This window comes from Lithobates pipiens, unplaced genomic scaffold (assembly GCF_037356315.1).
Source record: "Lithobates pipiens isolate NorthernLeopardFrog02 unplaced genomic scaffold, aLitPip1_a1.2 Scaffold_23, whole genome shotgun sequence".
Classification (NCBI taxonomy): Eukaryota; Metazoa; Chordata; class Amphibia; order Anura; family Ranidae; genus Lithobates; species Lithobates pipiens.
The window spans coordinates 73,587,149-73,613,616 of NW_027507785.1; the positions used below are offsets into that span (position 1 = coordinate 73,587,149).

The 26,468-nt window shown below is 42.8% G+C and overlaps 1 protein-coding gene and 1 long non-coding RNA gene across 2 annotated transcripts in view; one reads left to right on the forward strand and one right to left on the reverse strand.

The window, feature by feature from the left end:
* Positions 1 to 2,707: 2,707 nt before the first annotated feature.
* On the forward strand, positions 2,708 to 18,753 carry LOC143927661 (uncharacterized). The gene is made up of 2 exons (XR_013262293.1): positions 2,708 to 2,890; positions 18,531 to 18,753. It is a non-coding gene; the product is annotated as an uncharacterized LOC143927661 (long non-coding RNA).
* LOC143927660 (peroxisomal acyl-coenzyme A oxidase 2-like) overlaps positions 3,309 to 26,468 on the reverse strand; it is a 70,887-nt gene continuing 47,727 nt past the window's right edge. The window contains exons 7-14 of the mRNA XM_077451883.1: positions 24,928 to 25,097; positions 20,042 to 20,204; positions 17,925 to 18,115; positions 14,048 to 14,209; positions 10,775 to 10,880; positions 9,459 to 9,676; positions 8,249 to 8,381; positions 3,309 to 3,587 (exon numbers count right to left, since the gene is read on the reverse strand). Coding sequence (XP_077308009.1) covers positions 3,525 to 3,587; positions 8,249 to 8,381; positions 9,459 to 9,676; positions 10,775 to 10,880; positions 14,048 to 14,209; positions 17,925 to 18,115; positions 20,042 to 20,204; positions 24,928 to 25,097 — 1,206 coding nt within the window. The 3' untranslated portion in view covers positions 3,309 to 3,524. The remainder of the gene's footprint in view (positions 3,588 to 8,248; positions 8,382 to 9,458; positions 9,677 to 10,774; positions 10,881 to 14,047; positions 14,210 to 17,924; positions 18,116 to 20,041; positions 20,205 to 24,927; positions 25,098 to 26,468) is intronic.

A 26,468-nucleotide genomic window follows, 5' to 3' on the forward strand; every position in this document is an offset into this window, starting at 1 on the left:
CCGTCTCCCCAGATTGTCTGGTATCGCCATAGACAGAAAGGACTCGTACAGATAGAGGAATGAAAGAATGGACAGTGCTTTGGGTTGAGGAAAGCACACACACTGTAGAAGGATATGCTATGTTCATTTTTAATTTCAGGGGCTACTTAAAAATAAATGGCACTGCAACGAACTTATGGTTGCACAGTACATTACATGTGAAGTAGACCAAATGTCATTAAAAGTGCTGTTGGGAAGATATTGTGAGGGCACCAACTGTAAAAATCAGACATTTGTATAATAATGAAAAGAATATAGGGAACATAGGAGGGGAAGGGATGGGGTGAAGAGTTGGACTTGAGCCAAGGCGCATTTTTTATTTATTTTTAATTATTATTTTTTTAAATGGACCCCACCACAATGTGTGTGCTGCAACCCATGTGCATTGGGGTGTTTAAGGTGTGTTGTGGTGCCATTTAAAACTAATGGCACCCCAATGCACCAAACATTTTGCCACAACGCACAAAATAATGCACATTTTACTACACACTTTACCACAATATATAGGTGTGAGCGAGCTCCAATTTTCCCTTTAAAACATTATGAAAAAAAAGGGTCCGTCCTTTAAGAATGTGATTTTTTTTTTTCACAAGAATACTAAGAATGGGAAGTTTTACCTCCTTCATGATCAGGGCATTTTTTGTGATTCAGCACTGTACTACTATTTTGGACTTTATGAAGCTATAGGCGCTATATTGTAATTAGCAACTTATAGTGGAACCGTGATAGGGGGGCGGGCAATCTGACAGTAACAAACACTGACAGTCACTAGGGATACTAATACAGTGACGAGTGATAATACTGTACACCAACACTGTACCAATGACACTGGCTGGGAAGGGGTTAACATCTAGGGGCAATCAAGGGGATACCTGTGTGCTTAAGTGTAATGCGTGCTGCTTTTACTTAGAATCTGGCTGTTTGTTCTCCCTGCACACGGATTTCTCAGTGTTTCTAAACACAGAACTGTGTGATTGGACACAGCCGGGAAATATTTTTCAGCAAAAATCATTGGCTGAAATCTGCTGCCAAACTTGTGCTGTGTCCAATCACAGTATGGATCAGAAGGGGGGTGCGCACATGCTCATCCCAAACCAGGAAGCAAGCTGAGCCTGCAACTGCCACCCCCCTCGCAGTATATTTAGTGTGAGCAACCAGCAGGAGGTTAAAAAAGGGAATTGCAGAGATATTTAACTTTCTGTTGCATTAGGGCAGGCATGTCCAAAATCTGGCCCACAGGCCAATTGCGGCCCGCATTCCGGTTTTGAATGACCCGTCTGGTTATTTGGACATATATATCGTTGTGCCCCGCCCCCCCCCCCCAAAATCTCCCGGTGCTGGTGTTCTGACGAGAAAGGTCCCCCGTTGGATAGTGTCCAACCTGTACTGCGCAGGCGCAGCGTTTGTGCAGTACAGAGGACAAAGGAGACGCTGAAAGTCTCCGAACATGAACAGCTGTTCATGAGCTGTACACAGCGCCTGCGCAATTAATACTAGATTGTGCCAAGGGGTGAGTGTAGGGGCAAATGCATACAGAAGAGGCCGCATGATGGCCAGAGCGCAGTTTTACAATGATGGGCAGAGCTGATAAGGGTGGGTAGCTCAATGTTGATGGGCGGGTTACAGACATAACACAAGCAATTTCCATTCTTGCTTCTGTATATATTTTCTATTAAAAAGGCCACCGTGTAAACAGGAGAGTATCCTGTAGGTAATCTTTGGCACTCGTGAGTGCATTCCTGACAATGGTGCTATATTCCTGGCAATGGTGAGTGCAATTCCTGAATTCCTGGCAACGGTGATGCATTCCTAGCAATGGTGAGGATACATTCATGGCAATGGTGGGTCTTCAGGTGGGCACTGACCCTTATTTTGCGTCACAGTTCTTTATTTAAAATTGTATGTTTTCCTGAAACTTTGCTCTTAAACTGAAGTTGCGTGTTATACGCCAATAAATACGGTATATCCAAATAATACGCCCAAGCTCATCTCTTTACTCACACAAAGCCACAAAGGCAAGAGAATTCTTGTTGGGCAGTGTATTAGTACTCGGACGAACACACTTCGGCCCCTTTCACACTGGGGCGTGGGTGCTTTGGTGGTAAAGTGCCGATATTTTTTAGTGGCGCTTTTACCCCCTGCTAGCAGCCGAGAACTTGTTAAAACTATGGTATAGCTGCACTTCCCATTGATTTCAATGGGCAGGAGCGGTATATACACTGGTCCTTTACCGCTACAAAGATGCTGCTAGCAGGACTTTTTTTTAGCATCCTGCAAGCGCACCACTCTAGTGTGAAAGCCCTCGGGGCTTTCACATTGGAGACACAGGAGCGACTCTTTCAGGGCGCTTTGCAGGCGCTATTTTTAGCGCTGTAGCGCCTGCAAAGTGCCCCAGTGTGGAAGGGGTCAAAGACCGAATTTTAATGCTTCAAAGAATGTCAGGCAATATGGTCAGCCTTCACGCACGTTCACTTGATCAAATCTGGCCCTCTTTGAAAATGTTTGGACACCCCTGCATTAGGGGGACAGGAAGTGAAGATCCCCCTAACTGGATACAAGACAGAAAAAAATAAAAAAAAAGTTTCTTACCTTTCCCGACTCTATTCAAAATGAAAAACAAATGGATTTATTGTAACAAAATAGAAAATTATCTTTATTTCAGAAAAACTTATCAAGCCCTTACCAAGTCATGGCAGGTACCGGACATTGTTTTGGTCTGAACGCATGGTTCCCGAGATCCAGGGGGTGGAACGCACGCCAATTCAAGCAGCGGAAGCGGCACAGCTAGTTTCCAACTCACCTGGTCTGATACGTTTGTTCCCCCTAGTGCTGAGGTTATGGCACTTTTAAAGTAAGAGGCCATCTGGCTGTTTTTGTTTTTATGTTATTTTAAATAAAACGTTATTATGCCATGGTCCGTGGATTGAAGGAGTATCACTGGTACACCCAAGCAGAGTTTCTCCATCAAGGTTGGCAGTTCCTGCTAAAGCTTCACCTGACCTTACTTTTTAAATAACGGGGTCTAGGTGAGTTGGTGAGTAGGCTACTTACTATAGTTCACTGGGTGCTGTGTTTGTCCATTCCTCCGAAGCTGTGACGGGACACAGGATTTATTCCTAATTCATTTTCACTATTTTCTATACATATGGACAATTTGTTTACATTTTATATATGTTTACTTTTTTTGAGTTAATTAATCTCATGTGTTTAATGTATATTGCAGTATGTACTGAATAGTAAGATACCTGCGGTATTAAGCACTAGAGCACTTTATTGTTATTATTTTTTTATTTTAGCGCCCCCTATCATTTCACAACCCACACTGCACATACATGAACATTCGATTTTTTTTTCTCAGCTATTTCTTTAGGTTTACTTTCAGGCACTTGTGGTTTCCAGGGACTGATCAATCAGTATGTAAAATAAGGCACGGTATACTAGGTGGATGCCGGGTCTTTGGATCAGGGTCCTCTAGAAGTCAGTGTTCATAATTTGGATTGGTTGCTTTGTAAATATGGCTTCAGGTATTTCTCAAACACTGGGCTCACCTGTGAAAAATCAAGCAGTGAAATTAAAAATTTGAACCACATGAAGAGCAGGCATGTTCTGGCACTTTTTGCATACAGTATCTCACAAAAGTAAGTACACCCCTCACATTTTTGTAAAAAATGTATTCTATCTTTTCATGTGACAACACTGAAGAAATTACACTTTGCTACAATGTAAAGTAGTGAGTGTACAGCTTGTATAACAGGGTACATTTTCTGTCCCCTCAAAATAACACACACAGCCATTAATGTCTAAACCGCTGGCAACACAAGTGAGTACAGCCCTAAGTGAAAATGTCCAAATTGGGCCCAAAGTGTCAATATTTTGTGTGGCCACCATTATTTTCCAACACTGCCTTAACCCTCTTGGGCATGGAGTTCACCAGAGCTTCACAGGTTGCCACTGGAGTCCTCTTCCACTCCTCCATGATGACATCACGGAGCTGGTGGATGTTAGAGATCTTGCGCTCCTCCACCTTCAGAAATCTTCCTGTTCACACTGCTCTTATAAGCAGAAGCCCCTCTGAAACAGGCCTAAAACACTGCCTGTTTTGTTTCGTTTATTTAGGCACTCATACTTGGTCTTTGGTTAATCGAATGATGACTATACACTGTACAATCCCCTTTGGATCTATCAATATGTAATTAAAGGGTCCCATCTGGCTTGATACAAATTGAAAAGATTTGGCACATTTATGTAAATTTACATTGGAGAGATTGTACACTCAGACTGTTTAAAGCTCATATAGTTCACTTGCAGAAAAAAAAATGAAAAGGTGACCACCACACACCCTTTTACACCCCCCCCCCCCCCCCGCACAGTGTACTTACCTCAGGGATACGGAGCAGTCAGTGCCCACACAGCTGGTCCAGGAATGTAAAATAATTTTACAGATCAGAAAAGAGCGGGGATTTCATATTTCTGGACTTAGTTTAGCAATTACTGACTAGTAACATGGGTACAGCTCCAGACTTCTCAATCCTGATGAAGCATATGTGGGTGTATGCGAAACGCGTTGACGTAGGCAGTGCAGCAGAGCCCTGTGCCATTCCATCAGACAGGCGATGTTTGATCTGCTGTCCCTGCAGACCCATCAGGCCACACGCTGAGGCTAGCAGGAGAGCATACACACTGCACGGCGTGAACCATGCAGTTAGCAGCCAGACTGGAACTCTCCTTCTTATGCCACAGCCATCAAGGCTTATTGAATTCACACCATATCAGCATGTGAATGGAGTAATAGACAGATAAAATGTGCAAATGCTGTGGAGTGGTGAGAGCCTCTGGGTAGCCTAGCTTCTTCAGGTAATCCCTCGCAAAAAAGCAATCCATGTTGTCTATACATTTTGAGTCTAAGCTTGATGCAAACTCATGTTACCATAATGTGAACTTTGGTGCAAGTGGCTGCTGTGTTCATGACAAAGTGGCAGGTTAAGCCAGAATTGAGAAGGCGGTCTGGAGCTGTACCCTTGTTACTAGTCGGTCGTTGCTAAACTGGAGAATTTTTATTATTTTTTCACATGTATCACATAGCATACTCATATGCTTGGAGCTATTAGAGGAACTACTTCATTAGTAATGTTATATTGACTGGCTGTGGACTGACGTACTATTTTCATACTTGTATCCATTGCCAGAATAATCTATGCTCTCAATCTAAGGATGTTTTGAGTAGGGATGGGCTTTATGTTCGAGTCGATCTTGAGTTCGACTCGAACATTGGCTGTTTGCCCGTTCGCCGAATAGTGAACAATTTGCAGTGTTCGCGGCAAATTCAAAAGCCATGGAACACCCTTTAAAATCTATGGGAGAAATCAAAAGTGCTAATTTTAAAGGTTAATATGCAAGTTATTGTCATAAAAAGTGTTTGGAGACCTGGGTCCTGCCCCAGGGGACATGTATCAACACAGTGATTTTAATAATCCTTAAAGTGAAACAATAAAGGTGTAATATTCCTTTAAATTTCATACCTGGGGGGTGTCTATAGTATGCCTGTAAAGGGGCGCATGTTTCCTGTGTTTAACAGCAAAATAACATTTCTAAAAGGAAAAAAAGTCATTTAAAAACTACCTTGCGGCTATAATGAATTGTCAGTCCGGCAATACACATAAAAGTTCATAACAGCATAAAAACAGCATTGGATTTGCCCACAGGGTCTGGTATGGATTTTTAAGGGGAACCCCACAGCAAAAAAAATTAAAAATGGTGTGGGGTCCCACCAAAAATCCATACCAGACCCTTATCCGAGCACGCAACCTGGCAGCCGCAGGAAAAGAGGGGGGGGGAGAGAGAGCGCCCCCCCCTCTCCTGAACCACCCCCCGGTGACCCTGCCCCCTTAATAGCCTTACCAGACCTGAAGGGCCTGGTATGGAATTTGGAGGGACCCCCACGCGTTGTTTTTATTTTTTTTATTTTGGTTAACCTGTGGGGAAATTCCATGGTGTTTTTATCAATGAACTTTTATGTGTTTTGTTGGACCAACAATTCATTACAGCTGTGAGTAGTTTTAAATGATTTTTTTTCCTTTAGATATGTCATTTTGCTGTCAGACTGTTCTAAACACGGGAAACATGCGCCCCTTTACAGGCATACTATATAGAGGCCCCCCAGGTACGAAATTTAAAGGAGTATTACACTTTTGTTTCACTTTAAGCATTATTGCTACCGAAAAAAACTGATGTTTTTTAAAACTTTTTTTTGCATTGATACATGTCCCCTGGGGCAGGACCCAGGTCCCCAAACACATTTTATGACAATACCATGCATATAAGCCTTTAAAATTAGCACTTTTGATCTTTCATGTTCGTGTCCCATAGACTTAAACGGTGTTCGAACAAATGTTTTGCCTGTTCTCATGTTCTGATGCGAACCGAACGGGGGGGGGGGGGGTTGGGGGTGTTCGACCCATTCCTAGTTATGAGACTAATTTTGTGTATGTGTGTGCACAATTCCACCATATCCGGCTTCCCGTGCTAAACGCTCTCTAGATGTGCACTGACAAAAAATGTCTTTGTTTTAGTTTCATTTGTTTTTTCGCTTTTTTCGGAAATCAGAAAATTTGGATTTTCAAATTTCCGAAAAAAAAAAGAAAGAAAATCAGTAAAATTCGAAGTAAATAACCAACTATTAAATTATAGGTATTGGAACTCCTTTTTAAATTTGGCTGTTTGTGAAAGTAATGAATACAGATTTATCTGAAGTTACGAATTATCCGAAATAACGAATGCTGCATCTAAAACAAATGGAATGGAACAAATTAATAATAAAAAAGGTTTTGTTATTTATTATTATTAGATCATTATGTTCTATTCGTTTAGATACGGCATTCGTTATTTCAGATAATTCGTTCAAATACGTTCACTAACAGCCAAACTAGCAAGGAAATTTCAATACCTATAATTTAATATTTATTATTAGTTATTTCAGATTTTCAGGTTTTCGAATATTCAGATTTTCATTCTTTTGAATGTTCAGATTTTCAAATTTCCGAAATTCAAATTTTTGAAAATTTGGAAATTCAGAATTTTTGAAAATTTGGAAATTCAGAATTTTTGAAAATTTGGAAATTCTGAATTTTTGAAAATTTGGAAATTCTGAATATTTGAAAATTTGGAAATTCGGAAATTGAAAAATTCAGAAATTAACAAGATTTGTTAAACAAATTCAGAACTAAATGAATTGCACATGTCTAACACTCTCTTTAAATTACACAGCCTGAAGATAGGCCATTTGCCAAGTGTGTTGCCCTATCCCAACAATATTCCTAAAAGATTATCAGGTCTACTTCCAAGGACATTAGGGAAATCCCAGGGCAGGCTGTGGAGTCAGGGCTGTCCCCATTACACAACAGCCTCATGTTAGGCATGTCATTGTATGGGACCCTAGACCCCCTGCCTAGTCCTTTAGCCTGATATAGGGAAGTGTCTGAGGAGTATCTGCAGTAGCCATGAATGTGAGTGTTTGGGGCTCTGTCTCTGTTGTGAGTGTGTGACAACGTTGTCCACTCTTTTTAAATAATTTTATATTGCTGGTGTTTGAAGGTGTTGGCCATTTTGTACTGTAGTTTTTGATATTTGTATATTTTCAATAAAGTATTGTTTTCTAGATTAATAAACCACTTCAGGACCGCCCTGCGTACATATACTGTGGCAGGGCGGATCGGCTGCGCAAAATCAAGTACCTGTACATTTTGTGCATGCGGAGTGCCGCTCCCAAAGTGATTGCACACAGCGCGAGCCAATCAGCGGGTCCGTTGGCTGCGATAGCCTCCGTGACCCGTCGATCGTTCTGTGGAGAGACGGCTCAGAGGTGTGCCTATGTAAACAAGGCAAACTGCTGATCTGTCAGGGAGCAAAGGACAGATGTGTTTCAGCTAAGCTGAAACATGATTTCTTTTTTCCTCCAGTGTAACAGTCCCCCACACTTTTAGAAAGTACCTCTCAGGCACACACTTAACCATTTGATTGCCCCTAGTGTTAACCCTTTCCTTGCTAGTGTCTTTATACACTGATCAATTCCTTTTTGTTTAGCACTGATCACTGTATTGGTGTCACTGGTCCCCAAAAAGTCACTTAGTATCCAATTTGTCTGCTGCAATGTTGCAGCCCCGCAAAAAAAATAAATAAAATTGTATTTACTACTGGCCTCCTTTATACCTACCTTTGTGTTGTCAGGATTTCTCTGAGCCCAGTCAAGCAGATTCTGATACACATTCCCATCATAGGTCCCAAGAGCAGATATTAGCTGTTGATCTGTGTAGTCGAAAGCATCAACCAACAAAACTGCATCTTTCCTGCAAAACAAACCCCACCATTGTAAAAATCACACTACTGTACATAATGGGAAGGGGCAGTGTCAACAACACTGACCACTTGCACCGTCCTTCCCCCTCAGCCAGCCCATTCCCAAAGCGCAGCAGGTATCCAGCTGTGAAGTCACAAGGCTTCACTGCCGGTTTCAGTTAGTCAAGATGGCGACACTAGCACCCGATAGCCAATTAAGGATGCTGCCATATTCCTGGACAAGTGCCCTAATATAAGAATGTTCAGTATTTGTACCACGATACCCAGAAAGATAGAAATCACTAGTAGTCACTGCTACTACAGTGATCCTCACTAGCTTTCGGGTCCAGTGCCAGCCAGTGCCCACTTGGCATTGGTGCCAGAAAGTGCTTTGCGTTCTCCTTGAATAAAAAGCATTCTGATTGAATGGGGTGGAGAGATGGAGTAGCATTGCCATGATCGCCACCTCATCCAATCAGAGAATGCGTTGCATTCATTTAGAAAATGCAAAGGCTTCTCTGAAAGGCACCTGTGTCAAACAAGCAACCCTCTGTGTTAAAGTAGGCCTGAAGTTTATGAATCCTAGAAATATTGTAAAAAGAGAAACTCAGGAAGTGAGAAAGACAGCTAGCTCCATCCTCCCTCCCACCTCCTGTGATATTGGTGAGTACACAGCAGGTCTTGTGACATTCGGCTACCCTATAGAGGCCGAGAGCTACAAGATTTCAGTCAACACTTGTGCAGGAAAAAGTTTCTGAAGTGATGGCTGCACTTTCAACATATCCACAGGAAGTCTGCAAAACTGTGCACCAACGTACTCTTTGCTAATTCCTCAAAGCACACTCCTGTACTGTCCTGGCATGCATTACCACACTCACCCACTGTCACTGATGAAAGAATATCTGTAATCAGCCCTTTTATTGAAAAAGCTCACTTTTGCTAGCTTGTAAATTGCAGTCCGCATTACAGAGCATCACTGCAGTGTATAGCAGATAGCGGTAGAATAGGCTCTCCACTATAAATAGGTAATTAGTAAAGTTACTTTGGATTACAATCAGCAGCTGGTAAGATCTTTACTTTTTACTCACCGGAGGTCTGCTAGGAGGCCAAGGTAGGCTGCAGTGGCCAGGTCCAGCTGTTTCCCTGACAAGTAGTCATGTTGCAGAAAGTCACCGGCACTTGTGAATATTCCATGCAAAGCATACAGGTCACAGAGGCGTTGGAGAACAGTTTTAATTTCAGGTTGAGTGGACAGGGAGCTCACAGCAGAGGCAAAAGTCTTCACAATTAAGTAGTGTATGTGGGCCTGAAAGACAGTATGCCATGTATTACAAATCAAACACACACCAAGATCTTGTAGAATTTTTACTGTGAATTTTAATCATTAATGTTAGCAGTTAACATAAACCAATAATGAGCACTTCAGCTTGATTTACTTTATTTAACCTAAAGCCAGGTACACCGGGGGTTGCACACAAAAAATAAAAAGGCCTGACATCTCTGGTCTGAGCCGCTGTACTAACCATGCAAGGTTAGTCCAGCGATCTCCCCCACTGAGCTGTTGAAGGCCTATTGACCCCTTTTAGGGAAAGAGAGCCCTGAATGATGGGGGCATGACCAGGGCAGGTAAAGTGACCAAGGGGTCACTAAGATTGGTTGGGAAGAGGACTGGGCTGGGCCTGAGCTCGACAAAAGTATTGCCCCCAAGAAGTCCGGATCTTTCTGGAAGCGTGGTGTGGAAGAGCTTCCCACCCTCCCACCCTATTTTCATTGGTATGTCACAGCTTGCTGCGGTTTCTTGACCTTGCCAGCATAAAATGGCTGTTATGGGCATATGCTCTTGACGTGAAAGGGAAGCAGACGGCCTGTCCAGCACTTATGGTAAGGACAGGCCCCTTCTTATCTCCTTCCCCTCCTTTGGAATTATGTGCTCACAGTATAACTGTGAGAGGCACTGTTTGAAGTATTCAGATGTTATGTGTTGGATTTAAATAAAGCTGTGGCCTTGCCCTTTCCAACTTAACAGTTGTATGTGTGTTATTCATTGGGATGAAGGGGCAAGGGTTAAAAGGTGGTTATACAGATTTTACGATTTATGGTTCCTGGGCTCATTGCACCTCAGCAGTCGTGTTCCGCCCCTGGCCAGAACACTCCGATCAGTGCTCTTAGCCATTGGCTGAATGGGAGGCAGCCGGATGCTGGTTTTCCGACAGAAGGCAGCCAAACAGGCAGAATGTTGGTATTTTTTGTACTCGCTCTAACATGTCTCACAGTGCATCTGCCACTTTGAACTAACTATGTCACAGTGGATATATATATCCTGGAGTGTTAGTTTTGTAAATTGAGCCTATTGTGTGTTGACCTCTGAAATTAGATGGATAAGCTAAAGATAGTAGATACTAACTATTGAAGCCTTCACAAGCTCTACGGATATGCTGTTCCATGCCACATATTGCTCAGTTCCAGACTGTACTAAACAGTGCAGTTTGCCTGCTGCAGCTGCGATAAGCCTGAAAATATAAAATAACATCACACACACATTATTATAGAATAAATTATTACTATAGACTGGCATGCTCATCCAAACTGCCAGCGCAAACAGCAACAGTGATGTGCAAACACATTGCAACCAATCAGGTTTCAGGACAATTCACTTTGAAATTAACTAAAAACTACCTATGCATTTTACAGTTTGATTTACCTAAATTTTTGTGGTACAACATTCATTACAGTTTAATACAGCACTAAATGTCTAACAGACGGAATGGAGGAGATCAATGCACAGAAGTGTCTTTAAACAATGGCAAGTCTAATTGTACAATGAACCTGCCTCCATCACTCATTTTGGCTGGAGATATTTTTATTTTTTGGTCCCAGAATTCATTGCCTCTCCAGAGAATATTATATTAAAATGATAAGTTCGATTATATAGCAAGTTGATGGGTGATGGGCTACCTCACACATGACCCAAGTGAGTAGCCAAGCCGACTCTCAACGCAACACTGACCTTATGGGCAATACAGAACTTTCCCTGACAACGCTCCCTGATGCGTCAGTGGCAGGCTGAGACCGATCCCCAGTACACCCTCCTGACTATGCTTCATCCCCTTCACTCCCAGGGTTCCAGACACTGGGCACCTTCTACAGGCCCGACAGCCAGGGGACACCAGTAGAACTCAATCTCTTCAGAGCAGCATTCTTACTGAATAAAAAGGTACCACAAGTCTGGATGCGGTTAATATTCTTTACTGGATATGGTTAATATTCTTTACTGAAAGCCTCAATCGATACATTGTTTCAGTAGATCAACACAGTTCCAATAATGAATGGGCTCTTGGTCCCAGGCCTTGCCGGTGGCTGCTTGTGTCACTGCAGATAGCCTGAAGGCCTAATGTTCTTCCTTGGCTAGGATGGGAGGGACAGAGGGGTGAACCAGCATCAAAGTCCTCTTCTCTCTTGGGGCTAGGTTTAAAACCCAAGGGCACCCTGCCCTCTCCCAATCTGACCCTCCTCCCTCCCTGACCATGCCTAGACTCCCAGCCTTCTCCCAGTGGGAGGTGGCACCTTAAAGGGGACCTGCTCTACCACCTGTCTACAAGGTTACATTGGAAACCCAACATTTGAGGATTTTTAAACGCATTGGCATCCAGCCCAATAGATTTTGTTCCATCGGCTTCAACAGCAAGGCAGGTCAACTGCTGTATACAGATTTTCAATCGTTTTACAGCAATGCTATGCAGCACTGTAGTAATGAAAAAAAAAATAAGAGTACTTTAAAAGTCAAAACATAAAAACCATGAGGGATTTTGGATGTGGTGGTCCATGGAATTCCAAGGGGTTTGGCCCTAAGAGGCTGGAATAAGATCCATGGGGCAACTTGGGGTACCCACCAGAAAATAAAAATAAATAAACAGGAGAGCCCTTATAGTGTGGCAAGTTGCTCAAATTTAGTGATCACTTCAAAAACAATAGGATGACAAAGAAAAGCCTGCTGAGGTTGCGGTAATTCTATAGGGTAAAAACATGCAACCTCTTTAGCACCGGTGGAGAAAATCCTGTGCCCATGCAGGATTGTAAAGGTCACAGATCACAATAGGGGGCAGGGTTATTAGGCTGGTGCTAAACTAGGCAGGCTAGAAAAAAAAAGCCCATTGGCAGTCAGAGTGACAGAGGCACCCGTTGTTGTGTGTCTAAATCCTATGTAGCCAAGAGTTGGCTACTATAGACATTATAGTTAAACAGTTTGTTGTTTACAAATGGGTTTGACTCCCCCTAGCATCAGCTGGACTCTGTTGTGGAAGATATAGTTTGGAGAAGGAAGTTACTCTTAACTTGATCAGCCCTGAATTACAGGACAGATAATGCCAGGAGGGGAGACACCAGGAGGGGATTCCGCATGGAGCTTCACCGTCATTGGGGCCGATTGTGATGAGAGGGCACCTGCCCATTTCAGTAGAGATTACAGTATTGCTGAGTGAGTTCTTTCTACAGCCTGCTGGTGAGACTTGTAGTTCCACAGAGGTGAACCTACTTCTTCACAGGCATCACACAGCTGGACTTTGGGGCCTTGTTTTCGCCCCTGAGATGTAAGGTCAGTACTGTATTGCACTCACATGTAAAGAGGAATCTACACGCGGTGATATTTCATCAGTTAAGCAATTATTTTTGTTCTACAGTAATTTCTTTCCCTTTGTCTCTGTGAATTACAAATTACAACCATATACTGTAGTTTAACCATCAGGCTAGTTGACGATATCCGGAGGTTAAAGAACTTTCACCACCTTCTTTTTCTGAGCATTGCTGCGCTACTCACTAGTTGATCCTCTGAATTATTGCCTAGGGGGAGCCATTTGCATAGCTGCCTAATTCTACAGTGATCTCCCTGCTGAGCTATTGTTTTCTGGGGGGGGGGGGGGCTCTAGTCCTCCAAGTTACATAAAACCATGAGGTCAACAGTAGCGCTATGCAAAAGACATTGAAGAGGAACTTGCCAAGTGTAGCTGCATTATAGATTACAAAGTTGACATTAAAGCATCCATCCACCAAAAACCGATAGAGAATTTTTATTTAGAGGGTAATAGGTGTAAATATGCAAAAGGTGGACTCCTTAAATTCCCAGATGGGCAGGGACAGAGTCAGGAAATATAGCAGGAAGGATTGAATTGTTGGAATATCTAGGATATAGAGTAAATCAGGGGCTCACCTGTCCTCACCTAGAACTACAATATGTCTTTTTGTGGGCTGGTCCCTTGATGTAGTGCAGACCCCAAACTGGTGCCGCTGTTTGTCTCAGGTTCTACTCCTTATTAGGTGCACGGCAGCCAGGCACACAGTAGGTCCTCAGTCTCTTCACACAATAACCAGACAGAAAGTGTAATTTTAGGATTTATTGCTTGAAGAACCTGGATAGAGTATAGGTTAAGCCTTGGGATACCCCAGAAATAGTGCAAACTTTGGCGAACACTCTAGTAATGGTTCATGTCTTCGAGATAGGTTTATACAGTAGGAGGATGTGGACATACAGCTCAGGGGAATCCCACCCTGAACCAACAAATCTGGAACAGTCTCATATATATTTTTTTTACTTTTGTTTTTTGCTCTAGATGAACTTTATTACAGTGCCTAGCAACTTTTTATGCAGAATTAAAGTAGATTATAGCTCAGCCCATTTACTGACCTGTAGGCCCTGCTTTCATAGGCCTTTAAATACACATCCGGATTCAGGAAGTCCAAGTGTGTGTTTGCTTGGCATCCACTGGAGAGCGGGGTAGACAGATAAGACGTAGTGCGTGGTAATGGCTTTCCTGATTGGGCAGCACCAAAACACTTAATCAAAAACCTAAACAAGTACAAAACAAAAATAGCAGTTGAATGAGCAGTAAAACAACAAGCTGGTAAGAAAAATAAATAAATAAAAAACAGACTATAGAAACCTTTTTTGATTAAAACTGAAATTTTCAGAGATTCTAAAGCCCCATACACACGGTCGGACTTGTACAAACTTTTCCGTGGACTTTTGTACAAAGTGTGTTGTCCACAAGTTTGTATTGCATACACACGGTCGGACTTTTTGACAACAAACACGAACGTGGTGACGTCACAACGTACTGACGCCGCTTCAAAAGAGGACGTTCAATGACTCCAGCGCCACCTTTGGTCAACTTCTGTATTGTAGTCTGATCGTTTGCAATGGTTCTGAGCATGCGTGTTTGTACCTTGTACAAAAGTCCGATGCTTTTGCATACACACGGTAGGACTTTGCTCCATCGGACTTCTGTTGTCAAAAAGTTTGTCCGTTCGCAGAGCCAACAAAAGTCCGATGAAAACAGAAAAAGTTTGTCCGATGGAGCGTACACACAGTCGGATGTTGCTCCAAAACAGCTAATTTGCATGTTTGTTGTCAAAAAGTCCGACCGTGTGTACGGGCCTTTAGAACTAATTTGATCTGGGCTAAAGGCAATGTGGCAATTTTGCCATAAACACAGCTGACTACCTAATACTATTGTAGATAACTATGCCATTTGTAGCCTGAATTGGTTGAGCATTGCAGGAGGGGAAAAAGGCAATTAAATATTTATGGCAGTATATAAAAACTCTTAAAGCTAAACTCCAGGAAAAAAAACTACATACACAGTTAACTACCAAGCCACATCTCAAAATGATGTAAACATTTTAATTTAGAAAATGAAAAAAAGGAAAAAGGACAAAAAAAAAAAAGAAAAGAAAAAATTACCAGAGTCATGACTGCAGCTGCATTTTCTATGCCACAGATATGCAATACAACTAGCCTACCCACCTGACCTCAGCCTGTGACTGGACAGGAAATGAGTAGCAACAGACTGAAGAGGGCATCTTTCTGCTCTCTCTTGTCAGCATGTTCCTAATCAGCACATGTGAACGCAGGACACCCGACTGATTCTAGGTTCTGAGTCCCCTGTCTGTGTGCAGCTACACAGAATAATTTATGAAGTCAAAATCGGGTATTTTTACTATAAAATAAATGAAATGTAATGATATTTTAAATATACAGTGGGTATAGATAATAATCACCCCCTTTAAAACAATCACATTTTGTTGCTTTACAGCCTGAATTGAAGACAGACAGTTTTTGTTTTATCCAGCTGTATTTACTAGTGCAATCCAAGTAAAAAGATGCAATAGCAACATGTCAGAACCCCCCCCAAAAAATTAAAAATCAAGAATAAATCACAGAGTTGGAAAAAAGGATCACCCCTTAAGTCAGTATTTTGTTGGACCACATTTTTCTTTAATTACAGCCTTTAGTCTGTTGGGATATGTCTCTACCAACTTTGAACTTTAAGGCCCCTTTCACACTGGGGCGGGAGGCGTGTCGGCTGTATTTTTAGCGGTGCTTTACTGTCGGATTTGCGGCACTATTCGGAAGCTAGTGGGGTGTTTTTACCCCCTGCTAGTGGCTGAGAAAGGGTTAAAAACCACCGCAAAGTGCCTCTGCAGAGGTGCTTTACCGGCGGTATAGTCGCACTGCCCCATTGATTTCAATGGGCAGAAGCGGTGTATACACCGCTCCAAAGATGTTGCTAGCAGGACTTTTTTTTAAAAGTCCTACTAGTACACCACTCCAGTGTGACAGCTCTCTGGGCTTTCACATTGGAGAGACGGCTGTTTCAGGTCGGTTTGCAGGTGCTATTTTTAGCGCTGTAGCGCCTGCAAAATGACCCAGTGTGAAAGGGTTCTTAGACTTTGCAGAACTGCTCAAGTTCAGTTAAATTTCATGGTGACCGTTTGTGGACTGCAGTCTTTAAATCATTCCACAGATTTTCAATGGGGTTGAAGTCTGGGCTCTGACTAGACCATGCAAGGACATTCACCTTTTTCCCCCTTCAACCACAGTGTGGTCATTTTTGCTGTGTGATTTTTGGTCAGTGTCATGTCCCATTGGAAGCCTTCTGGCATATTTTCCTCAAGAATCTGATAGCATTTTTCCCCATATATGTTTCTTCTATCCTGACAAGTGCTCCAGTCCCTGCTGCAGAGAAACACCCCCATAACAGGATATTACCACCTCCATGCTTTACTGTAGGAATGGTGTTATTTGGATGGTGAGCTGTATTGGATTTCCACCAGACATATGATTTGGTGTTGAGGCCAAATAATTAAATTTCAGTCTCATTTGACCACCTAAAAACGCACCTTGAAGATTCTGTGGCCACGTGGAAAAAGGGGTTATGGTCAGATGAGGCTAAATATGAATTATTTGGCCTCAACACCAAACGATATGTCTGGTGGAAATCCATCCAAATAACACCATTCCTACAGTAAAGCATTGGAGGTGGTAATATCCTGTTATGGGGGATTTCTCTGCAGCAGGAACTGGAGCACTTGTCAGGATAGAAGGAAAATGGATGGGGCAAAATACGATCAAATTCTTGAGAAAAATCTGCTGCCCTCTGCCAGAAAGTTGACTATGGGAAGAAGGTTTACCTTTCAACATGGCAAAAATGACCACACAGTGGTTGAAGGAGAAAAAGGTGAACGTCCTTGCATGGCCTAGTCAGAGTCCAGACTTAAAGAGGAAGTAAACCCTAATGGGTTTACTTCCTCTTTCATTCCCTGCAAAGGCAAAGCATAATGGACTACTATGCATCGCATAGTAGCCCATTATGTGTCACTTACCTGACACAGGAGCCAGCGAAGTCACAGCTGTCCCCTGTAGTCCGGCGCATCCATCTTCTTGGTGGGGTCTCGCAGCTCTGCCACTGTCATTCGGCGAAGCCACGATGACGTCACTCCCGCGCATGCGCACGGGAGCCGACACGTGCGGCATCTTCGTCATTGACGATGCCGCGCTCAGTGCGCCTGCGTGCCGCTGTCTACGGCGCATGCGCCGTAGACAGCGGTGCCTGTCTTCGGGCAAATATCTCCTAAACCGTGTAGGTTTAGGAGATATTTCTTGGACCTACAGGTAAGCCTTAATCTAGGCTTACCTGTAGGTCAAAGTGGTTTGTAAGGGTTTACAACCACTTTAAACCTCATTGAAAATCAGTGGAATGACTTGAAGACTGCAGTCCACAAATGGTCACCATCAAATTTAACTGAACTTGAGCAATTCTGCAAAGAAGAATGGGCAAATATTGCAAAGTCTAGAAGTGCGAAGTTAGTAGAAGCCTTTTCCAACAGATTAAAGGCTGTAATTAAAACAAAACTTGGTTCCACAAAATACTGACATGGGGGTGGGGTATGGAGGGTTTGATCTTTTCCAACTTAGTGATTCTGTTTTTTGTTTCCTCACATGTTAAATGTTTCATTTGGATGTAATAAATTGCATTAGTAAATAAAGCTGGATAAAACAAAAATGGTGTCCGCTTTCATTTCAGGCTGCAAAGCAACAAAATGTGATTATTTTAAAGGGGTTGATTCTTTTCTATACCCACTGTAGACTTGCATTCACTGGAATTAGTTTTTTATTATTATTATTCTACTGCCATTCAGCTTTAAGATCTCTTTAAAAAAAAAACATATTCTAAATCTGCAATTCAGCATTTGTTTTCAATTTCAGGAGAAAATAGAATTACCTTGCAGCTTGTAGGTGTAGGATGGTGGTTTCACCTTCATAAGTACACGAAGCAACAATCCAGGTGTAAAGTGTTGGTATCCCGCTGAAGAGAGAGTAACCGTGACCCCCGCAGGCTTTGCGGCACACCTCCACACCATTGGAGCAAATCTCTGTAGCAAAACCTTTAAAGCCTGAAGCGATAGCGTGGAGCTGGAATAAAAAGAACCCGAGATGGTTTATTTATCATGTGCATTGTAAGAAGAACATAAAATAAAGCTCACTTTAGGCCTTCCATCCCTCCCCTATCCAAAAGCAGTTTATAATTCTAATGTATAATAAGAAGTTCTAATACAGCATGGTAAATTAAAAAAGTTTTATGGTTTACCCAGAAGACAAGTGATAGAATATACTGTATATAATTAAACGTATATTTGCAATGACAAAAAATGAGGAAAGAAAGAGGGAGAGAGGGACTGGAGGGTAACCAACCCCTGGGACTTTTAAACGGTACCCAAATAGGATTAGTCAAAATTCCTGAAATGTATAATACCCCTATGTATCTATTTATATATGTTTGTTTTAATTAGATACATTTCTAATTCTATGTTTTTTCTATTCTTCTTAGTTTTTAATATCTGCTGCATTATCCTGAAGAAGCTCAAGAGAGCGAAACATGTTGAAAATCACAGCATTAGTATATGTGTGGGATTGGTAACATTTTGCGGTGTTATGATCTGTACCATTCTTGTATACATTTCATGAACTTATTGTCTTGAAGAATGTATATTTATTCATGGAATTTATTTTTAATTCATACTGAATATCTAATAAAAAGAGTGTCTTATTTATGTGGGTATTATTTTTGACTAATCCTATTTGGGTACCGTTTAAAAGTCCCGGGGGTTGGTTACCCTCCAGCCCCTCTTTCTTTCCTCATTTTTTGTCATATACAATATATGGATGTGGTACCCCTTGTTTACTATGGTTTGATATTTGCAATGGATATGGATGCCAGTCAGTCAAGTACATTGTTTTACTATGTATTATATGCATTAATGACGGAAATAGGAAATATAACACAGAATATTATGTATGTATGTATGTATATTATAAATATAACCAAAATTATTATATTACTTTCTATCTTTTTAGATCAATATAAATTGACAAAAAATTATAAAATATTAATGTTACTAATAAAACTACATTTTTATATGCTCTAGAGCAGTGTTTCTCAACTCCAGTCCTCAAGGCGCCCCAACAGGACATGTTTTCAGGTCTTCCATTATTTTGCACAGGTGACTTGATCAATTTCACTTCCTTAGTAATTATCACTTCCGTTTCATCTGAGGGAAATTCTGGAAACATGACCTGTTGGTGCGACTTGAGGACTGGAGTTGAGTAACACTGCTCTAGAGATCTATGAAAGAACAATTCAGTTAATTGGGTCAATAACATACTGTAGTCGTTGCAAAAGTACATTAATGCGGAGCTCCACCCAAAAGGGGAAGCATCGCTTGTTTACCTCCTACCCCCCTCCACTGCCACATTTGGCACCTTTCAGGTTTGGGGGTGGGGGAGTCGAACTTACGGCTGAGTTCCCCGCAGTGAAGTTAGCCAGAAGTGGGAGCGAGTACCTGTCAAAACCAGGGACCCACTCACATTTTTTTTTTGTCTGACTTCGCCACGGCAATGTCAGCCGGCAGTTCAGCCCCCCTCATTCCTCTGCCACTGGGCCATTCACAATGCAGGGCATGCATTCGCAAAGTAGGGAACCAGCTGTGGCGGCAGCAACTCGGCTCAGGTGAAGACACCGCTGGATTAGTGGATAGGTAAGTGTCCGAATATTATAAGTCAGCAGCTACAGTATTTGTAGCTGCTGAATTTAATTGTTTTCTGAAGAAGACGGGAGCGCCACTTTAAAGTTTCCATCAATTATACATTTTTGCAGTTATCAGAGAATGTTTATTCCGAAATACACTTATATACTGTACTGTTCATATACAACATCCTAAAACTACACCTTGGCGCATTAGTGGATAGGCACATTTGGGAGCAGCTTTGTGATCTCTGTACATAATCTGTGTCTGACTGCCATGTGAACGGCAATGTTTAAGAATGGAACTATATACTTACCTCTGCTAGAGAGTTAAAATTCCCCATCCTAATCTCTTTGAAGGCCTCATTGTAAAATGCAGTCGTCTGTATGACCATAAAATGAATGGAATAACAGGTTGCCAGGAGAGGCAACAGCTTTTGTTGCTGGGTTTGGTAATCAAGGATTTTAGCTTCTTGGGCACTATAAAAAAAAAAAAGTTGGTTAAAAATTTTGAAACACTAAACCAGAAACATGGCAACTGAATTATTTGCTGTATTTCCTTCTACTTTGAAGAGCTTATTAGGTTGGCACATGACCCGCCCCCCCCCCCCCCCCCCCCCCAGTTAGTGAATACACACAATTGAAAATAGAGCAAGCCCCCACAGCTTCCCTCGTCACCAGGTTGTTTAACCAGTAAAATACAACCCCATCCTTGGGGCAGAATTGCCACTCAAGAATAGGAAATGTGTTAGGAATGCAGAACAGCTCCATAACAAAGTTGGGGCTTCCCTGTAGTCCACAGAGTAGGATTAATGCTGGTTAGCTCTTAAAATGTGTTGCATTATTTGGTTAGGCTTTGTGGCAACACATATTGCTTATTGGGATTTCTCTTTAAACCTCTTCCCGACCGTAGGATGTCCTTGGTTGGTTGAAGTGGAATCTTTTTTGTAAAAGCCATCCTAGCAGCTGATTAGCCGAAGGATTACCTTTTCTTTCGCCTTTCATCAAGGCTGCGCTCTTGCAGTCGCTGCAAGTCTTTCTGCATTTGGTTCAAAACTGCCAATCGACTCCAGTAGCAATACGGCTGCTCACGTCATTCCTACACACTTATAATTCAATTTATAATTCAAATAAAGATGCTTCCTTGCAATCGCTGCAAGCATCTCTGCAATGGCTCAATACGGCCACTCATCTCCAGTAGCAACACAGCTGCTCACCTCATTCCTACACACTTATTATTCAATTTATAATTCAAATAAGGCCGCTTCCTTGCAATCGCTGCAAGCATTTCAGCAAGTGGCTTAAACTGCCACTCATCGTCTCCAGTAGCAACACGGCTGCTCATCATTTTCTCTGTCTCTTTCCCCTTTTTTAGGCCAGTTAGTCCACCCTACACCAGGTTTGGACAGTATCTCCCAAAAAAACAAACAAAAAAAACACATTGTTGAGGGCTTGCATCTTCACCAGGGGGCCAGCTTTGCCCCAAACAGCTCTTTGCAATCCCCCTTGTCAAAACTAAATTCTCATGTCACCTTACTACAGGCTCCCTGTCAACTCAGTTCTCGCCCCCAACCAGTCGCCTTCACAACTAGGGCATAGAGTCAGGTGTGTAGTTCAATGGGATTCCTCCATTCTCTTAAACACTCTTCCACTACATATTTTTACTTCACATACAGAATTTGACCTGCTCCTGAGGCGTTAGCAACTGTCACATACTTCTGTGCACTTCACTCTGGTTTTCAAAGCACAAGCCTTCAATACGCAGACAAGGTCGGCTAATCTCCATACTTGCTGGCAGTGCAAGCGTTAGTAGACCGAACACACGTCAATAAAACTACAGATCGCAACATTCCTATTAGTATACCAGACTTCAGCTACCTGCCCCAGTCTGCCCTGGGGTGCTTTGGTAAATTAGTCTGTGCCGAGCACAGACGGACACCCGAGCTATCAGTTACCTAGCCAGTCACCTCCTGGCTCACCTCGGTTGTCACGCATTCTTTTGAGTTTTCTAAAGTCACACTCAACAGCGCTCGAGCGCAAACCAACTGTCACTATGGCTGTCTCTCCTTGTCCTGTTCTTCTTGTTTTCCTTCTGCCTTTCATCTTATCTACCCAAACGCATCTATCCCCTCCTACCTTCGCAATTTACCTCAAATATATGCACCCCCCTTTGCTTTTAGCTGACGCCATGTCGCAGGCAGACAGCGAGGACTTCACCTCAGTCATGCCGTCACCCTTTGCGGGCTCAACAAGCAGTGGCTTACAGTCTCACAAGAGCTTGGACCATTAAAAATAAATAAATACAAATTTTATAGAATATATATATAAATAAATAAATAAATAAATAAATAAATAAAGTAAATAAAAAAACCAAGCTCATAGCAGAACTGCAGCTAGGAAACTGAGCTTTTAGGCTACTGTTTCCACCGCCAGTGGCAGCCCTACCAGGCACAACTTCTATCTTCTTGGCGTCTACCCAGCTGCACTCCTAGGTGACTACACTGTCAACAGCAGTCACCGAAGTCCAAGCAGAGTGAGAGCCCTGGAGGTACGCCCAGCCATGCCCCTACCAGCTCCAGTCACCACCATCATTCTCGCACCTTCACTTACAGGTACGCCCAACATCTGCATCACTGTCTTCCCTGCACACCTTGTCCCAGCAGGGCATCAAGATAGACATCTTGGACGACAATGACGTTAACTTAGCATCCCTCCTCATAGCAGTACACAACTTGCCTGAGAGCAGGCCATATTCGTGGGGAGACGTCTCCGTCCTCCTGAAGGCCAGAGACCCTTGTCTTAATCGCAAGCTCACTGTCACAGAGTTTGTGTAGGAAGAATTGGACCCGTATCGGCATGCAGCAGTGGATCTAGGTCACAAGTACGCAGGGTGCTCATTCTAGGACTGTCACCGCTCATTCTCAGCTAAGGCAGCAGCCAGACTCGGGGTGATCCGTTATCTCCCGCCTCTTAGTGTTCCTCTCCCAGGTACAAGACCCTGTCTAAACCCTTAAAGTAGATGTGCCAGCATCAACGGATCTGCCCATGTGAGACGAATTTCCCACGTACTAGAATGGCATGCCAATGTTCTTTCCGTTAGCATCTCCCTTTTTCACTTTAGGTAGTCATGGACACCACAGCCTTCACAGGTCCTTGCCTCAATTTTTGGCCATCTTTGGTTTACAGAGCCATGGCCGTCCAAAATCCTCTTGATTCCTGGGTTCAGTTAGTCTTCCTCTTTGTTTGAGCTCTACCCCATTGTCACAGCAGCTCAAGTCTGGTGCAGCAACTGGGCAGGACAAACAATGACAACCAAGCCACAGACAATATTACAAATAAAGTAGGCCCAAGTCGCTGGCCATCATGGCCTACCGGCGCAGACTGGTGCAACTATCCCCACAGCACCAATCTAATGTCCTCCGTGGCTACATTCCAGGCAGTGCAATACTCTGGCCGATGCACCGCCAGTATTAACGTTGCGTCGTTCTTTTGCAGGACCTGGAACCGACCCGACCATGTCTCTTATCTCACATTGGTCGTAGCCAACCTCGGATTCAAACAACACCTTCACAAAGCTACCTACCTTATTAACCTATCATTATCTCACAACACCCTGACGGCCTACCGTACAGCCTGGGAGGTCTATGACAGGTTACTAGCCTCAAACCCCAGTGCAATATCAGGAGATCTCGATCACATCCTGGCCTTCATGTCATGCCGCCACACACAGTTGGCATTGTCACACAATACCATTAGACTCCACTTAGCTGACATCAAGTATTTCATCCCCTTATGAGATCCTAACAAACCATCTTGTTTGCCACCCATACGGTCAAGACCATCCTGCATGGTGTTCACAGGCACAACCCCAAATCAGTAGTAAACGGCTACCTGTCACCAGCGCCATATTCCAAGACATGTCTTTCATTCTGTTACACTCCCCTTTCGGTTAATTTCAGCCTGGCAGCCATCTACCTTGCTTTCTACGGCTTCTTACGCCCCAGTGAACTCAGTCACTGTCCCAGTTGTAAGCTGTGATGTGTCGCCACCTCACGCGCCATCAGACTTACTTCATCTTGCACCTCAGGGTGTCCAAAACACAACAGTCCGGTCCGGGGTTGATATCAAACTTTCCGAACTCGCAACGCCTGGTGCCCTGCGTCTATTCTAGATCAGTTATTAGCTCATCCGTCCGATCCCTCGCAGGACAGCCCATTACTACCGTTCCTGATTAGCCTCCTAAGCAGCAACCAGTTCATTTGTCATGTCAGAATCCTTTTGAGCTACTTAGGCCTTGACCCCGGCCGTTTTCCTGGACAAACTTTAGCATTGGAGCAGCCTCAGCAGCCTCATGAAACGGGGTCCCAGACCACGTGATCAAAAAGGTGGGCAGGTGGAAATATACCTGCTTCGCTCGATACATCTCCAATCCACAAGTGGAGATGTCACGAGCCTTCAGCAACCTTGCCCCGTTGTGTCTTATTGTACATAAATTAATAATTACCTCCCTAACCAAGTCTTTTGCACCCTTCTCTTGGCATATCGCCCAGCAGACCAGGGCTCACCACCTAGTTCACCAGGGCTTACCTTACAGCAGGTCAGGGCACACTTCAGGTCTGTTTTATGTTGTTAGTCTTGTGACATGTTTATGTGTTCTTTCATATCTCTTAGAGCGGAGGACTCCGACCATAAATAAGAAGGCCAGTATGGTGGCCTGTAATTATGGGAGGAGCCCGGAGGGTATTTAACCAGACCACCCACAACGGTCTGTGTCGGTTCCAGTGCGCGGTACCCACCCACCCATTTCCCTTTTCTGAGTACTTCTCTTAAAACACGCTTCTCTACAGAAACATCCATTTACTTTCTTAAGGTATGCGGCCTTCTCTTGACATATCGCCCAGCAGACCAGGGCTCACCACCCAGTTCACCAGGGCTTACCTTACAGCAGACCAGGGCACACTTCAGGTCTGTTTTATGTTGTTAGTCTTGTGACATGTTTATGTGTTCTTTCATATCTCTTAGAGCGGAGGGCTCCGACTATATATATATATATATATATATATATATATATATATATAATATATATATATTTATTTTTTTAGAATATATGTACATTTTTACATGTAGAAGAGAAATGCCAGAATTGGTTCGGTAAGTTATTAGTTCATAATATTCCCTGTAAGCAGCATGGTAATGTACATACCCAGGTTTCAACTCTGATTGACGTCTGACTGCGGAGTACCTCACCGAGATAGTGCATGCTTTCTTCAGGGAATCCACAGCGTAACCACCGATTGAAACCCGTAACTCAATCATGGCGAAATAATTTAACTTGTCTGACCCATATTTCACATAGGAGCCATCGGGCAGAATCTGTCAGAGGGATTCAAACAGTATGGTCTATCAGTATTTATTTTATTTACCTTAACTTCAGGTAAACAGTCTAGTACAATGATGAAAAACATGGCAGCAATTTTACCTGCCAGAAGATTTGTATTTATTTAGTCCTGAGATTTAAGCAGCACAACCCTGTCTAACAGGGGATGGACCTGGTCTTTCTCTACTGCTTTTTCACTTTCGGGTCTCCCACCCCCACACTGTGACTAAGCAATGAAAGAAGCAGCAGACTGACAAGCTTATCAACATGTTCTTTGGACTGTAGCACACCTGATTGGCTCCTTGTGCTGCTTCTTCCTGCTGTGTCTTTGCTGCCATTTGCATCTCAACATAAAGAACGGGGCCAGTAGTGCCTAGTTAGCTTTGAACATATGAGATGCCAAAACGTATATCTTTTTTTAAAAGGATGCTAAATGTGCATCCCAAGTAATTTTCAAGCAAACAAATACTGATTTTAACTTTGTAAGAAACAAGTGTCAGAAAAAGGTTTAGTCTTTAAGCGGTTAAACTTCCCTCATTTGCACACCAAAGTTCATCCCTTTGATCTAAGAATGAAAAGTTACAATGTTTATAGTTATCTACCAGTGCAACAAACTTGGCTGCCTGTTTTTCTTTTGACAGCTGAGTAAGCAGAGAGCTCTCTACACTTAATACATGAATGGATCAGGGAATTCTGCATTGAGATCATGAGGGGGGTTGAATCGAGATCATGATTTTTTTTAATGATTAATTGTTCAGCTCTACTATGCACAGATTCTGTGTGTTTCAGTTGTAGAAAATCTCCCCCAGTGTTACCATCATTTTCTGAAAAAATGATCAGCAAACCTATATGACCTATATGAGCATTCCTATCTGTAGGCATTGTTTATAAGGTGCAAGGCTATAACAGTACCCTTCACTCTCTGAATGAATGAATGAAATACTTGTATAGCGCACAATGCGAACTGAATCGCCTCTAGGCGCTGTGGCGAGCTTTGATCATTTGCTAAAAGAGGAAGGTCTTGAGTTTTTTCCTAAAAGCCAGGTGATTTTCTTCCTGGCGGATGTTGATTGGTAGAGCATTCCATAGCCGAGGCCCTTGGACAGCGAATCTCTGATCACCCTTGGATTTATACCGGGCTTTGGGCACGAGGAGGAGGTTTTTGTTGGCTGATCGCACTCTCTGGGAAGGCTTTTCCCAAAATTAAGAATGGGTTTGCGCACAATCTTTCAAAAGATTTTTGTGAGGTCAGGTTGGATGAGAAGACCGCACAACTAGCATTCCAATTCTTCCCTAAGTGTTGAATAGAGATAGACCCCTTTCACACGGGTGCCTCTGTGTATCGTATTCCGCTTGCTCAGCTGGGG